The 17379-nt window shown below is 34.7% G+C and overlaps 1 protein-coding gene across 3 annotated transcripts; it reads right to left on the bottom strand.

Annotated features, from left to right (window-relative positions):
- Positions 1-11042: 11042 nt before the first annotated feature.
- On the bottom strand, positions 11043-16230 carry edc3 (enhancer of mRNA decapping 3 homolog (S. cerevisiae)). 3 transcript variants are annotated; one of them, XM_059536336.1, is made up of 7 exons: positions 16073-16230; positions 15654-15826; positions 15342-15568; positions 14330-14674; positions 14104-14257; positions 13803-14020; positions 11043-12273 (listed from the first exon to the last, which is right to left on the bottom strand). In XM_059536336.1, exons 2-7 carry the CDS (start codon positions 15815-15817, stop codon positions 11939-11941), a joined length of 1443 nt encoding a protein of 480 aa, XP_059392319.1. In that variant the 5' UTR covers positions 15818-15826; positions 16073-16230; the 3' UTR covers positions 11043-11938. The 3 variants fall into 3 exon arrangements, with proteins under 3 accessions (XP_059392319.1, XP_059392317.1, XP_059392318.1); XM_059536334.1 differs by having other exon boundaries at positions 15276-15568; XM_059536335.1 differs by having other exon boundaries at positions 15276-15568; positions 16027-16230.
- Positions 16231-17379: the final 1149 nt, after the last annotated feature.

Consider the following 17379-nt stretch of genomic DNA (forward strand, 5'->3'; position numbering starts at 1 on the left):
GCGCATGAGTAAGTGATGTGTCGTTCTTGAAGGATTCGTTCTTTTTGAACGAATCTTTAATGTGACTCGGGAAGAACGAGTCGACTCGGGGGTGATTCGTTCAGTCGCCTTACAGTACTGCAAATACAGTAATTATGTGTTATATTCGCGGTTGTAGCTAGAAGGGAACCAGCTAAAGGAAACCAACAATAAATATTATTTTCTACCAATTAGATTGCGTTTTTATTAAAGTCTACACCTATCCCAACCCTAAACCTACCCTTAAAAGGACGCGATATTAACCCTTTCATGCATGAATTATGATAACCTCAGTCAGGATTTTTTTCCTATGTGTTTTTATTGCTCTTAGGGCATGAAAAACAAGAATTGATTTTTATTTTATTTTTTTACAAATTTTTCAAAGAGATCTTCAGATGTCCACTTGAGTGGACAGCATGCGGTTGGTTTAAACTGAAGATATGCTGTATTAAATATAAGACAATAATCAAACAGATAAAGTATGTGAATTTAACAAACTAATCAATGCAATTATATCAAATAATGTGAAAACTATAAAAATATATGCAAAAATATAAATGCAAAATATTGCAATGGCTTCATACAACTTCATACAAGTTGCACTTCGCGTATCTATGATATCAGAACATGAGGACGTGATTCTATCAGAATTTTCAACAGCCTGTCAAGGTACAACTGTGGAAACCACTCAGGGAGCCTCCAGTGCACCAGAGTATGGAGATTTACCCTTATTAGCTGATAATTATGATTATGTTCAAGATGGACATGCACATTTCTATCATAGCCCTCCTCTGTGAAAACCTAGTGATACGTTTTTTCAATCTCATCTGAAATGATCAGTGTTGGGGGTAACGCATTACAAGTAACATGAATAACATGCATTCAGATAACTTTTTTGATGTTACAAGTAACATGCATTACCTAATCAGATTACTTTTTGATCTAACAAGTAATTAACTACAAGTAATGTGCATTACCTAATCAGATTACTTTTTGATGTAACGAGTAAAGAAACGCATTACAAGTAACATGCATTACGTAATCAGATTACTTTGTGATGTTATGACTTATGAGTAAAAAAACGCATTACAATAACGCACATTACATAATCAGATTACTTTTTGATGTTATGAGAAAGGAACCGCATTACAAGTACAACCCGAATTCCAGAAAAGTTGGGACGTTTTTTAAATTTTAATAAAATGAAAACTAAAGGAAATTCAAATCACATGAGCCCATATTTTATTCACAATAGAACATAGATAACGTAGCAAATGTTTAAACTGAGAAATTTTACACTTTTATCCACTTAATTAGCTCATTTAAAATTTAATGCCTGCTACAGGTCTCAAAAAAGTTGGCACGGGGGCAACAAATGGCTAAAAAAGCAAGCAGTTTTGAAAAGATTCAGCTGGGAGAACATCTAGTGATTAATTAAGTTAATTGATATCAGGTCTGTAACATGATTAGCTATAAAAGCTTTGTCTTAGAGAAGCAGAGTCTCTCAGAAGTAAAGATGGGTAGAGGCTCTCCAATCTGTGAAAGACTGCGTAAAAAAATTGTGGAAAACTTTAAAAACAATGTTCCTCAACGTCAAATTGCAAAGGCTTTGCAAATCTCATCATCTACAGTGCATAACATCATCAAAAGATTCAGAGAAACTGGAGAAATCTCTGTGCGTAAGGGACAAGGCCAGAGACCTTTATTGGATGCCCGTGGTCTTCGGGCTCTCAGACGACACTGCATCACTCATCGGCATGATTGTGTCAATGACATTTTTAAATGGGCCCAGGAATACTTTCAGAAACCACTGTCGGTAAACACAATCCGCCGTGCCATCAGCAGATGCCAACTAAAGCTCTATCATGCAAAAAGGAAGCCATATGTGAACATGGTCCAGAAGCGCCGTCGTGTCCTGTGGGCCAAGGCTCATTTAAAATGGACTATTTCAAAGTGGAATAGTGTTTTATGGTCAGACGAGTCCAAATGTGACATTCTTGTTGGAAATCCCGGACGCCGTGTCCTCCGGGCTAAAGAGGAGGGAGACCTTCCAGCATGTTATCAGCGTTCAGTTCAAAAGCCAGCATCTCTGATGGTATGGGGGTGCATAAGTGCATACGGTATGGGCAGCTTGCATGTTTTGGAAGGCTCTGTGAATGCTGAAAGGTATATAAAGGTTTTAGAGCAACATATGCTTCCCTCCAAACAACGTCTATTTCAGGGAAGGCCTTGTTTATTTCAGCAGGACAATGCAAAACCACATACTGCAGCTATAACAACAGCATGGCTTCGTCGTAGAAGAGTCCGGGTGCTAACCTGGCCTGCCTGCAGTCCAGATCTTTCACCTATAGAGAACATTTGGCGCATCATTAAACGAAAAATACGTCAAAGACGACCACAAACTCTTCAGCAGCTGGAAATCTATATAAGGCAAGAATGGGACCAAATTCCAACAGCAAAACTCCAGCAACTCATAGCCTCAATGCCCAGACGTCTTCAAACTGTTTTGAAAAGAAAAGGAGATGCTACACCATGGTAAACATGGCCCGTCCCAACTATTTTGAGACCTGTAGCAGAAATCAAAATTGAAATGAGCTCATTTTGTGCATAAAATTGTAAACTTTCTCAGTTTAAACATTTGCTATGTTATCTATGTTCTATTGTGAATAAAATATTGGCTCATGTGATTTGAAAGTCTTTTAGTTTTCATTTTATTAAAATTTAAAAAACGTCCCAACTTTTCCGGAATTCGGGTTGTACCATGCATTATGTAATCAGATTACTTTTTGATGTTATGAGTAAAGAAACGCATTAAAAGTAACATGCATTACGTAATCAGATTACTTTTTGATGTTATTAGTAAAAAAACGCATTACAATAACATGCATTATAAAATCAGATTACTTTTTGATCTAACAAGTAAAGTAATGCATTACAAGTGTCATACATTATGTATTCACATGACTTTTTTCGATGTCAATGAAAATTACATTCTAATAATACAAATACATTTATTTGCAGTAGAAAAAGTCAATGCATATTAAGTTTTTAAGTTTTAAATTTCAAAAACAATATTCACATTATAATTATGAATTGTAGCTGAAATATAGCCATTGCATGTATGATGTCCACTACAGTGGACATGTGATTAATCAAAATCAAAACTTGGAAAATTTTACTGTGATATGACTCATTAGATATTGCTTTATGCTGCAATATTTTTTTTACCTACAAGAGTCTCCTAGGATAGAAGGAATGGGTGGATATTCTGGAGCAACTTCACTGTAAAAAGTTTAACTATTATTCCCTAAATTTTTATTGGTGAAACATTTTTACACTCAAAAAAAAGTAAATTTTAAAACTGTGAAATCAATGAAACATACTGTATGAATTGAGTAAATGCAAGTAAAAAAATTAAGTAAATCTGAGTAACTGCATCTGGTACATTAACAAATAAAATTGAGTAGAAATAATTGAACATTTAAACATTTAAAAACAATATTTATGAGTAATATTAACTGTTTTTATTAATGAGTAATATTAACTTTTTATTTTCTCTAAACCTTTGTAAAATAGTACTCCACACAACCACCAGTATACATGACATTGGCCTTTATTGTCAATGAGTACAGCAATACAGCACATTTTACACTGTATACAATATTGCCTACATTTAAACTCATTTAAAAAACATTTTATAAGTAAAAATTAAATATTTAAAAATTCAGGTAGCCTAATTCAAGTGTAATCAAATCAACCCAATATCCACCGGATCAGCGCTGGTCCTCGTGACGGAGACGGACTCGCCTCTGCGGGTGAACTTTGAACTTCATACCGCCGTCCTGCGTTTCACTCACAGCCGATAGATACTGCGAGTGACTGACATAACCTGCCAATAAACAAACAGTGACAGTTCTGAGGACATTTTATCATCCAAATTATAATAATTATATTTATTATCATTAGGAATTAAGTCATGTGTTTATGCAAAGCGTTTCAATCATGCAAAAAGACAGGCGCGACTCTCATTTAGGTGTCGAATCACGTTATGTTGTTTTGCATTAAATATGATTTAAAGCACAGTAAAGATTTTATAGATAAAATAAAACATACACAAACCTGAATTTCACAGAGGAAATGCACCAAATCTGCGACGCTGAGAAGAGAGCTGTTGTCTGGAGACTGGAGAGTTCAAACTGCCTGCGCTCACTGACTCAACCAACCGTCGAGTTGTCGTCACGTCAGAGGGTGGGGGAGGGGTGCATTGTTTTAATTGAGTAAACTTACTCAAATTTTAAGAGTGTGTTAAATATATTAATAATATTGATTTGAATTAAGTAATATTTTTGTTTCTTGAAACAGATCAGTTTAATTCAACATTCTCAAATATTTTGATAGAAATTTCACAAACATATTAAGTATATTATAAAGAAATAATTGGTTAGTCAAATACTAAATAATTGTATTGAAAACAACTTAAATATATCTGTAAATTTTAGATAAAATGAACTGTTGGATTTTTACTCAATTATTTTGGTATGTTTAACTCAAACAATCAAGTACACAATATTCAGAGATTTTATTAAGTTAATAAAGTTAAAACTTTCTGTAATATTTACTAAGCCACAGAATTATTTTTTACAGTGTTGGCATGTCTGACTGACCCTTGGCCATCTTGGTTAGGGGGAAAAAATCGAAACACAAAGGCTTGCAACTTGGTTGCAATTTATAGGATGATGCACCAGGGTCCAATGAAGAGATTGATGTGCAACTTTGCCATAAAAACCCGTGCAAATTCAAGAAAATGCTTTTTTAATAGCTGTCCACTGTAGTGACCACTATGCGTGAAAGGGTTAATGTGCGCATTAGGGATTTGCACATCGATGCTGCAGTATCGATTTATCAATACTCAGAAGCTACTATTTTGGTATCGATATTTCTGCAAAGTATCGATACTTAATTATATTTATAATTTCTTTGTAACTAAATGCTTTTAGCAGTGTGTGCGGGCCGATCTCTCGCGGACGCGGTGGTATGACGTCAACACCGATCGGTCTGCGGCTGCTCGCATGCAATGTTTGTGATAAGAGAGTCACACACTGCAACAATACAAGCAACCTTTTTAAACACTTGCAAACAAAACACCCTAGAACTTTTAAAGAGGCTGAACAAAAACAAGCTGCTCAGTTTGCAGCTGCCCAGTCTTCCTCTGACCAGTCTTGCTCTGTCCGACAAAAGACATTACAGGAGAGTTTTCATGGAGGCAAAACTTATCCAGGTACAAAGAGCACAGTCATTAACTTTTTAACTGTACTTCTTGTCTCTGTCATAACCATTAGGAGAATATGAATAAATATAAAGTGCATATGTTTGTGTGGGGTGTCCTGGAATTCCTTATAATTTTATAATAATATATAATATATAAAAACATTTTGCATGGTTTTTGTTTTTAATTTAACTAGTATTTTTAGTCTTTTGTTACAATTATTGATAAAATATGCTATATCTAACAGTTTTTTTTCTGGAAATCATCTTGCGACTCCTCCCTCGCCATATTGATATATAAAATAATATATGTGGGTGTGAGTGTGTGGTGTGTTAATCAATATTTTTTGGCAAATATTTGGATATAGTACAATAGAATTTTGAAGAATAAGAAAAAACTGCTTGTTTCAAAAAGAAATAAGTAAAAATATGCACAGTTTATGTTGTTGGTATTTTTGTTTATTTAATTAAGATTTAAGTTCGTAAATCAATATTTTTTGTAAGAAGGTTGTTTAAACATTTTTATTTATTTGTTAAATTTGCTTTTCTAATAAATGAGTTTATATATATATATATATATATATATTTTTTTTTTACATTATTTTTAAAGATCACATACACTATTAAAATTATAAGCAGTATCGTATCGGTATCGGAATTGTATCGCATGGAAAAAAAATTGGTATCGCCCATCCATAGTGCACATGCGCAGTAAACCCGGATAGGAAAATCTGACGGGTAGGATAAAATGTCAGGACACCGGAAAGAGAATTTTTATTTTTTATTAAATAATACAAACATTAAAACATTAATACAGTATACTTTAAATAATAAAGACAAAAAAACAAATATACACAGATTCTTTTGTTATGCGGTAACAACAAGAAAAACGAGGTAATAAAATTACATCTTAAGAAGACACAAATGACGAATATAAAGAGACTGTTTTCATAGCTTTCAAATTAACAGAACTTTGGATAGTTTCCACTTACCTGTCTAAGTCCACTTTGAATAAAGAAAAAAGAGGTTTAGAGCCAGTAAACTTTTGTTTATGAATGTGGAATTTAGCTAACAGGAAACATTTAATTAATTATATAATATTTTCAAGTATTCTCTTTGGAATAGTCAAACAATCCAAAGAAAACATCATGAAAACAAAAAAAGAAGTCACTTACAAGATAAGACTGAATAAAAGCCAAAAGGTCTGACCTAAATGTTTCAGTGTAGGAGCATTGCCAAAATAAATGAATAAAGTCTTCTTCATAAGAATGACAAAAACAGCAACTCACATCAATGTCTGGCTTATATTTCCTAAGAAAGCCTTTAATTGGGTAACATTTGTGAATTAATGTTATTTCTTTCACTTTATTGGTAAGCAGATATCTATGAGGCAAGGTCCATACTTTCTCCCAAGGTATGTTCTCCACAATGCTATTCCAATAAGCTATTATGTAAGGAATCGTTATTATCTCTCTCTGAAAAAGAGCTCTAATTTTTTTTTATTTTTTTGTGGATCTACAGAAAAGCCTACATTTCCAAACATTGTGTCAGTTCAATTCAGAGTGTAAGTACATGGCCATGGAAATGTGATACCTTGCAACAGAAAAGACACACCAGATGGAATGGCATTGAAAACGACAGCATATTCATCAGCAGATACAGGCATATTATATTTCTGTAAGAAATCGGAGTAGTTGTAAAGTCTGCCTTGTGAATTAAAAAGCTGTCCAACTAAAAGAAGATTTTTTAAACCAATTGTTTAAGAAAAGTGATTTATTCTTGTAAAGAATATCCTTATTGTTCAATAAATAAAATCTGTGCAGAGAAAAGTTTGTAGTGTTTGTATATTAAGGACCAGGCAAAGAGCATCTGCTTATGGAAATTAGAAAGTTTGATAGGGGTTTTTAAAACATTATAATTACAAAGTAAAAGGAAATTCAGGCCACCAACTTTAGAGAAAATATAATAAGGGATAATATTCCAAATTGAGATCTGGGAGGCATAATTCAGAAATAAAGTAGTGTCGTCAGCCAGCTGGCTAATAATAATTTGTCTATCATCAATTGTGATACCTTGCAAATTATTAGTGGAAATAATGAAACTGAAAAATAATGTAAAAACTAAGAGGCAAGTAAGAATAAATATGGAGATATAGGACAGCCTTGTCTTACTCCACGTGACAAATTGAATCTCAGTGAGGTTCCAAATTTTTACTTAATAAAACTATTATTATTTCTGTATAATGTCCTGGTGGCTTTACAAAAATGATCTCCAAACCCAAATTTGTCAAGAGATTGAAATAGGAACTTGTGCTCAAGCAAATCATAGGCTCTTAATCATCTTAAATTGTTCATAATATGATGTTTCCCCATTAAATCTGATTGTGATTTATCAATAATAGAGTTAAGGACGTCTTTAATTCTTCTTGCTAAAACTGAAGCTAAAATTTTGTTTTGTAATCATTATTTAAGAGGGTGATTGGCCTCCAGTTTTCTAGAGACTCTTTATCTTTGTTGAGTTTGGGTATCAGGGTGATAACTCCTTGTGTCGTGGTTAGTGGAAGTGCTTCCAATTCAAGACTTTCTTCGAACACTTTTAATAAGGAGATACATTTTTAACAAACATCTTATATAGCTCAGCGGTTAGACCATCAATGCCTGGACTTTTATTATTTCTTAAACTCTTAATTGCCTGTTCAATTGCTGACTGAGATATATCACCATCACAAGCTTTTTTTATCTTCTAATGAAATAACTTTATTTAGATTTAAACGATTTGGCTGAATTATTACAATATCTTAATAGCGTAATAAATAGCGTATGGGTCTGTCACGTGATTAAGGAAAGACTTAAGCCCGAAAACTTGTCTGAAAAGAGGAGAGCTAATCACAGACTGAAGGCCCAGGTAAAGCATTAATTAATATTTTCTGTTTATTATAGCATTTTAGTTTTGTATTGTTTGTAGTGTGATCAAAGTTTGTGTAAGTACTAGATGTGTTGGGGAAGTAACACGTAACATTTTAATTACATTTTGCTAAAATGACTCGATAAAAGATTCGTTCATTTTGCTGAACGAGACTCAAAAGTCCGAGTCGGGTAAAATGATCCGAACTTCCCGACACTAGCATGAATCTCACCGGTAAGTCTTGGCTTATGAATATTAATTAGGCGACGAGATGTGATTTGACGCAACACGTTAGTAGGTTGCTGGCCAATGACTGATGTTATAATGACGTCTCGTTAATATTAATGAGATTGCGTAAATGGACGCTCCGGGAAGGTGACCAAGCAACTTAATATTTATGAGCAACCTTTTCCGTGGTAGGATCATAAACTGTATGGGTAGGACTCATAGACAGGAGCGACAGCACGCGCTTTTAAAGGGAATTGCATCGATAAAAACATTCACACATTAAATAAAATAATAATAATCATAATAAATGCATGCTTGTATTGTATTTTTATGTAATTTTGTAAAGTAGAAAGAGATTTAATGAACTGTAAATAAAAAAACAACAGTCACAAAGTTATGTTTCCATTCTCTTTATTCATTCCTTACACTTCAAAGTTGACAATGTTAGGCATGTAAGGTTTCCAGTGATATCAGAACTATGCCGAACAGATACGTCACTAATTTACAATTAATAGTAACAATGTTGCGGTCTAAACCAATATTGAATCGTGTTTCGCCTTATACAACAGGTGCAGAGATAAATGATAAAATGACGCAATGCCAACAACCTTTAGCTCAAGCTTTTGTGAAGAAAAAGGCGTAAGAATGGAAACCTGTGGAAAGAAACCAAAAAGTAGCTTTCAACTTTTGACACTGAACAAAACCCCCTCAAGCCTTCAGAGGCATGTTTGATGACATCACTGTGGGGGAGCCACACAAATGAACGTCACCATATAACAACAAAACATTTTCCACATTTTTTTGTTTGGTCAGATTTTCGAAGCAAACTCCTACAGAGGAATGATTTATATCAAACTACATTTTACCATACATGTAAGCACACGTAGTGCTTGGGTATCAAACAATATTCAACTGAATATTACGACCAATTAGTTTTGTTTTTTGCAAACCAAATGAAAAAGAAAAAAAAATTGTACAGCAGTAATTATAATTTTTTTTAAATCTCAAATAACAAGTCGTAAAAAGTGATTTTGGCACCAATTTGAAGCTCTTTTAGTGCTGTATCTGCTGTATTATTAGACATACATGTTTGATTATCTGTATTTATACACCATAAGACTGTGACAGTGCAATCTCAATAGTATCATTAACTTATTAATGTGCCCAATAACGGCCTCTCATTTAGTCTTTGTTTTTAAGCTCAAAAGCTAATTTCAAGGAGCCAGAGCATCACCAATGAATGACCTTACAGACACAAACATCAACAGTGAAAAGAAAAGAGGGGGAAAAAAAGCCAAGAATTCACATTTTATAATTTCCTCATGAATGAGAAAAGGTGACGTGTAAGGTCTGTTGGTTTCTAGTTTATCTAAACACTTGTGACAAGACAAATTAGACATCTGGGGCGGTCAATGTCAATGAGGTCATCCCTAGATTGTACATAGCTTAACATAAAAAAGAAAAAGAAAAAAAAAACGCCGTGGCTTATGACCAGAAAACGGAGATAAAACACATTCGAAAAAAAATCTAATTTAATTTTGAGAGAAAAAAAGAACACAAAATATTTGCTAGTCAAATTCAGAAGACGTCACAATGAAGCTTCAATGAAAAAACATTTAGTAAAAAAGTAAATTAGTCTGATGAAAGCAGTACATTATTTCCTGGTGTCAGTTTTGTAACAATTTTAAGTTCATTATTGTTGCATATAGATCTTTTATAGAGGATTTGCGAGTAATAAGTGCCTCTCATTTTAACTGAAGGCATACTGTAATCTGCAGATTCAAACAAATATTTACACTCCTGTCCTCATCAGTGCTTTTGCAAAACTCATTCATTACCCAAAAGAACTGAGTGTGCAGCACACACTGTGTTAGGGGTTTGTTGTGCGCATAATAATACAACCTGTAATAAAATCACTAATCAATTTCAGCAAGCAGGTTTATTGCAACACATGGAGAATCTTTCTTAATAAAAGATCCTTGTTTGTGCTAACCAAACAAGCCGTGCTTACTCAATATGAAACCCATTTAAAACAGGATTTCATAAGCTGCTTATTTTTGAGAACTGAAAACTGAAACTAATGCAAATGAAGTAAAGCACAGTAATGAATTTAGCGGTAGAAAACTGGTGGTATTGGCCAAAGACTGCTTAAAATGCTCAGAATTGGTCCGATGGCAACCAACATCACAAACTAGTTTTTTAGTACACTTACCTTACCATTCAAGTGTGCAACAATTTATCACTGCTAAGGTCCCAGTCAATCTGACATATTTACAGCACACTGGGCTTGGTCAACAAAGCAAATAACAATTTGTAAGAAATTTTGCATGCAATAAACTGCCATAATCTCAGTGCCTTAACACTGACTTTGATCAATCTGGCACAAAAAGAAAGAAAAGGGGGGACGAAACCCCCATCTAATGCAGATTTGTTTTCTATGGGACAAATTTAAGTCAGCATCTGCATTTATGAACTAAAAGCTTTTTTTTTTTTTTTTTTAGATAAAATATGATTCAAAAATGCCATAAGACCAATTAAGTCGCATTAAAGGATTAGTTCACTTTCAAATTAAGATTTCTTGAAAAAAAAAAAAAGTCACCCTTGACGTAGGCTGAAGTACCGACTCACTCAGTGTTTACAAATGTGGAGGAGGAGGACCGTTTGAAAGTTGTTGTATGTTCAATGACACACATAAAATGTTTTTGTAAACTGCGTTTGACTTCGTCTTTGTACCTTCGACTTGTAAACACCAAGTCGGTACTTCTGCCTACGTCACGCGTGACCTTTTCAACGTGATGATGTATTACGTCAAGTCGTGGACGTGCATCGCAGAGCAGTGCAAGCAGAGTATTTCTGTTTATAAAGCATATGCTTTTATTTTATTTATTTTTTACAATGACGATCGTTTCGCTAGATAAGACCCTTGTTCCTCTTCTGGGATTGTGTGGAGCGCTTTGAAGCTGCACTGAAACTCATTTTGACCTTTAACTGTCTGGTAGCTGTTGAAGTCCACTATAAGGAAAAAAATCCTGGAATGTTTTCATCAAAAACCTTAATTTCTTTTCGACTGAAGAAAGAAAGACGTTAACATCTTGGATGACATGGGGCCGAGTACATTATCGGGAAATTTTTATTTGAAAGTTTAAGCCAGTTGCTGTTTTTGTGACATAACTGCACATTTAATGGGTTATGAAAGTTTACTCACCCCCCCCTCCAAAAAAAGTTTAATAAATAAATCAGCCTTGTGTATTAAAACGGCTGTTTGAAAGATTATTGTAAGACTGTTAGAATGCATCAGATGGCAAGTATACTGATGTTGGTTCTGCTTTTAACATATCAGGTTTGTCACAAGAGCTGGTACTGTTTCCGTCACTTCCCTTTGAGGAGAATAATCACAGAAGTATAGAAGAACTTGAGAAAAATACAGACTGACCAGTTCTGCTGCAACATTCAAACCGAGGTGCGTTCATTCTTAAAATCTTTAAGGCAGGTTCAGAAAGCCTTGACCGTGAAAGTCAACGGCTTATTCGGAGTGCAGCGGGATGACGAATTTACATCCGAAGGGGGAGTGGTATTTGATCCCCACTTCCTGGAACACCTGTCTGGGAATGCCGATGTCACACAGGTAGACTCTGCCGGCCCCCTCGGAAAGAGGCAGCGGGAGGCCCAGGGAAAGTGACCATTTTGCTTCCACAGCATGTGCCTGTCCACTTACTGGAGGGTCGATGCTCAGTACCGGGGCTCGGTTCTGATTGGCCCAGTCGGCGGCGGCCTTGTACCAGGGCTGCTCCCTCAAGAATCCGTTTTCATGCGAATCCAGGCAGTTTATAACCAGGTCAACTGGCGTCTTGGGCAAGTCTGAGGGTGAAATTACATTTTGTGGATAAGACTAATGCAGTTTAATTTGTATTTTTTATTTACACCTCCACTGGCGTTCAGAAGTGTTCTGGTATACTATCTAAGGAGGGTGGGTGGGAGCAAAGTTAAACATGTTCCTGCTATTCAGAGTGGAAGTTTCCAAGACTTTCGAAGCCCATCTAAACAAAGCATTCAGGTGGGTGTGTTAGGAAGATATGTGACAGACAGAAACCATGATAAAGGTTTTTGGTTTCGTCATCAAAATTTGTGTGGATGGAAACAGATCTTTGGGTGGGGGAGGGGGAATCAGCTGGATTACACCTAGTGATCCAATCACGAGTGCTTAGGTTGATTAGGGCCGCGCAATTTTAAAATTCTGGATAATAAGAGAAGCTGATTATCATTTTCCTTTTATAGCTGGTAACTGTTAAACAAACAATGTTAAAATTGTATACTATTTTGTCTAAATAAATTACAGATAACACTAGGAATTAAAATCGATCGATTTATATGTATTTGGGCATCAAAAGAGTTCATTTTTAGTATTTTTAAAGATTCCCTTTTGAATTAAATATGTTTATTCAGCTAAGGTGCCTTAAATTGATCAAAAGTGACAGCAAAAACTATCATTGTTACTAAAAACAACTTTTTCTATAAATTCTGTTCTGTTGAACTTTATATTACAAGAACCGTAAAAAAAGTAAATAATTTCACATATTATATATCTACATTTTTCTACATTGATAATAATAATAAATGTTTCTTCAGCATCCAATTTCTGTAGGATCATGTGACACTGAAGACTGGCGTAATGAAGCTGAAAGTTCAGCTGTACCATCACAGAAGAAAAAAATAATCATACAGATTCAAATCGAAAATGTATTACGAGTTTTTACTGTAGTCTTGGCGAGCAAAACTAACTTTTTTCAAAAACATAAAAAGATCTTACCAAACACAAACTTTTGAACAGCAGTGTGTGTATATCTCCAATATCAACCAGTAATACTGATAATTTTAATGAAAATATCATAGATATTAGGGGTGGGAGATAAGACCAAAACCTTGTATCACGACATATATCACAATATAGTTAAATTAGGTCTTTATGAAATTAAAATGTTTGATACCAAAGAAATCTCCTAATTCTTGTTACCAGCATCAATATCCCAAAAATAAATAATAAACTCAATCGCAGTGAAGACAAGTAAACAGTCAGGGATTAAATAGGAATAAAAAACAAACAAATAACAATAAACTACAGTAGAACAAATAAATAAGAACTGCTACATACTGTACATTGTATGAAGTAATTAAATGTATAAAAACACTGCATATTTTTCACTATGTAAACAAACTTTTTCTTATTAAAGTTACAAAAATATGCCAATATGCTGTTACACGTGTTATGCTTAAAATGCATGCAAATGAGACGATCTCTACTGGTTAATCGTGTCTACTGATATATCGCCCAAAAATGGATACTGTTGTATCATGAATGATTATTAAATATTGATGCAATAGTGTCACACCTTTCACATTAGAAACCAGTTTGCCTCCCGTCTTCCCGAAAAGTGCAAGTTCGCTGGTGATTGCCTCCAACATCTTGACGAAGTTTGGCAGGAAAAGGATGACCTCCACTTCATGGTTGGCCAAGTGACGGCCACAGCTGATGCCCTGAGCGCCCTGGACATGTGGTCCACACAGCAGGGCCACCGTGGGCCGCTGATGTACATTCTTTGGGGTAAGTCTACGAGAAGAACCAGACCAATGACAACCAGACCTGCTGAAGATATTTTTGATTGTGCAATTTCTGTTTAAGCCCCCACAAACCTGTTCGGGCCTCCAAGTAGCGTGAGGGCCATCTGACTCGCACATATGCCCGTCATCTCAAGCCTGCGCTCCAGAGAGAGACCATGACTTTCTGCCGCAGCTAATAAACGCTTGTGCAACTCGAAAGAGATGCTGGGTACCACCAGCCCTGAGTCTGGGAGAAACAGCATAAATAAAGGCGAAATAAGATAAATTATAAAACAATATCATGAGGTCCGATTCTTACCAGTGCTATATTCTTTGGTTCCATTCTGTGGAACCATGATCTGTCTGTAGACGACGGGTTTGGCCTCTAGGATGTTCTCGTCGTGCCGGTATCGTGATGGCGTTTGCTCTCCAGGCGTTCCTCGAGATCTCGCGCCGTTGCCTCGGCGTTCTGACGAATCGATCTGCGAGAACACTGCAGCCTTGTCGAACAGTGCCAGGTTCCCCTCAAAATCAAAGTCCTCATCGGGAACATCGTCCATACCGTCTCCAAAACACTCATCGTCTCTGTTCTTCATATGACCTCCGTTCTTCAACCCATTCTTTTTGGGTGTGGCCTGATTTGGGCCTCTGCAACTAGACGACCCTACAAACGGTTAAAAAGGGCATTAGTTAATAAAATCTCTTTTATAACTTTTCATAGACCACATTCCAGCTGTTTTCATCCAATGTAACATGAATGTAAAATAATAACCATGAATTTATTGAGAGTATTATGAAACAGAAACATTATACAAAATAAGATTGTAATAATTTAAATGTATTATATTTTTAATTAATATTAATAATATTTATGTGTTTCTTTGATGGTTTGGTATCAGAACCAATAAAGCATTTATTTAACTAAACCTTGTAAAATTAAATCATTTTATTTTAATTAAAACCTATTTTTTCTTTTACAGTGGATTGTTTTAAGAGTAACACATTTTTTTTATAATAATTTTTTTATAATAAAAATAATAAGCATTGTTATTATTTTTTATTATTAATAAGTAATCAAATTTATATTTAATAACCACATTTGAGCCAAATTGAGCAACTCTACAAACAAGCACAGCAAACCTTTATCTTATTGCATTTTAAATTGCAATTTCCCAAATACACCTGAATAATAATATATCTAGAAAATAAAATTAAGTTAAAATCTGAACGATAAGGTTCAATATCCAATGACACAGAAGACTCACAAGAGTTGTGTCTTCGTCTAAAGCCTTTACTTTGGACAGCCATGTCCATGTGACGTTCACCGTAACTTTTTGAGTAGTGTGGCACCGGAGACACCCCTCCTTCCTGTGGTTTGGGTTCGGTTTTATTAGGGACCATCACAGGAGTGCTACTGACCAGGGCGCCACCACTACCCATATCCTTGCGTCCGCCAACGAGAGTCAATGTGGAGCTGGTGTCTGGACCATTCTGCTTTGGGACCTCAGTGGAGCTCTTACGGATCTCCAGGATTTTGAGATCTTTAATGTCCATGGCACTGTTAAAATCATTCATTAAGGATCAAAAACAGACACCACAACGATAAACATTGACCCTTTCAGGATCTTCCTTTTATTACTCACCTGAAGGTGACCTCGGGCACAGTGCACTTGACTCCATTGTGGAAGGGATGTCTGAGAGAGATGGTCTGGCTGGTCTGATCTACTGAAGACACTTCTCCTTGATACACTCCTAAAGTTGCTCCACAGTGGATAGAAACAAGACAGCCAACCCAGTCTGCTGCCATTCTGACCAGCTGAAATAAGATTTTAAAATTCTTTATAACACTTTTATATTGAAACATAACTTAAAACAGTTATTTAAGAGGGGAAACATTAATATATGGAAAATTATGGCGAGATGAATTCGAGTATTGAACGTTAACTTAGGATGGGAAGATGCTAATGTTAGCCAGCTCGGTGTAACGTTACAGGACGCAACGGCTTTTTAACCTACTTTTATCGTCGTCGGTCAAATGAAACTTGTAAAGTAAGTTCCTCACCTGTTGTCAAAAGTAAATCCGTTGAATAAACAAAAAACTGGTATACTTAAATATATTTTTGATCAACTCTTCTGAAGAGCTCGAATGCGTGAAAGGCTTCTTCTATTATGATTCACTGAGCGAGTCTCAGCTTTGAATCTGTTTACTGCCACTTACTGGATCACCGCGGAAGTACATTATTGACTTACTTCGTCTTCTTCTTCTTCTTCTTCTTCTTCTTCTTCTTCTTCTTCTTCTTATTCTTTCGAGTTTAATGGCGGTTGGCAACTCATCTTGTGCATTACCGCCACCTACGAGACTGGAGTCTGGGTATTAGAATGACATCAAAGGAGAGGTGAAGAAAAAAAAAATTAAATAAGAAAAATTATATAAAACCTTTACAAAAGAAAATTCCTTCCTATTAAATTCTTTCACATATAAATATATATGTGTGTGTGTGTGGCCCTGGACCACAAAACCAGTCATAAGTAGCGTGGGTATATTCATAGAAATAGCCACCAATACATTGTATGGGTCAAAACTAATCAAAAAAATAAAATTATCGATTTTTCTTTTATGCCAAAATTCATTAGGATATTAAGTAAAGATCACGTTCCATGAAGATATTTTGTAAATTTCCTACCAAAATATATCAAAACGTAATTTTTGATTAGTAATATGCATTGCTAGGAACATCATTTGGACAAGGTCAAATGCGATTTTTCTCAATATTTAGATTTCTTTTGCACTCTCAGATTCTAGATTTTCAAATAGTTTTATGTCGGCCAAATATTGTCCGATCCTAACAAACCATACATCAATGGAAAGCTTATTTATTCATACATATGTATATTAGTGCTGTCAAATGATTAATTGCAATTAATACCATTCAAAATAAAAGTTCTTATTTACATGATATATGTGTGTATTGTGTATATATAAATACACACACATGATGTATGTATTTTAGAAAAATATGTTATGTTTATATATTATATATATTTATAAATAATATAAATTATATGAATATACATATATGTATGTAAATAAATGTAAAAATGTTCAAAATACATATATGCATGTGTGTATTTATATATACATAATAAAACAGTACACACATATACAGTATTATGCAAATAAAAACTTTTTTCTTGGATGTTATTAATTGTTTGACAGTACCAATGTGTGTGTGTGTGTGTGTGTGTGTGTGTGTGTGTGTGTGCATAAATTTCATTTAAAAAAAAAAGATCTTTATGACTGGTTTTGTCGTCCAGGGTCACATATGAGTGTTAATTATAACATAAAACCGACATCAAATACTGAAATAG

The sequence above is a fragment of the Carassius carassius genome, chromosome 43, assembly GCF_963082965.1.
Source record: "Carassius carassius chromosome 43, fCarCar2.1, whole genome shotgun sequence".
Taxonomy (NCBI): Eukaryota; Metazoa; Chordata; class Actinopteri; order Cypriniformes; family Cyprinidae; genus Carassius; species Carassius carassius.

What these genes read in the sequence shown, in the direction of transcription:
- edc3 (XM_059536334.1), bottom strand. Translation starts at nt 15,817, where the DNA reads ATGGCAGCAGACTGGGTTGGCTGTCTTGTTTCTATCCACTGTGGAGCA. An exon ending in GTGCCCGAGGTCACCTTCAG is followed by an intron (nt 15,569 to 15,653) that starts GTGAGTAATAAA and finishes TGATTTTAACAG; the next exon opens with TGCCATGGACATTAAAGATC. An exon ending in AACCAAAGAATATAGCACTG is followed by an intron (nt 14,258 to 14,329) that starts GTAAGAATCGGA and finishes TGTTTCTCCCAG; the next exon opens with ACTCAGGGCTGGTGGTACCC.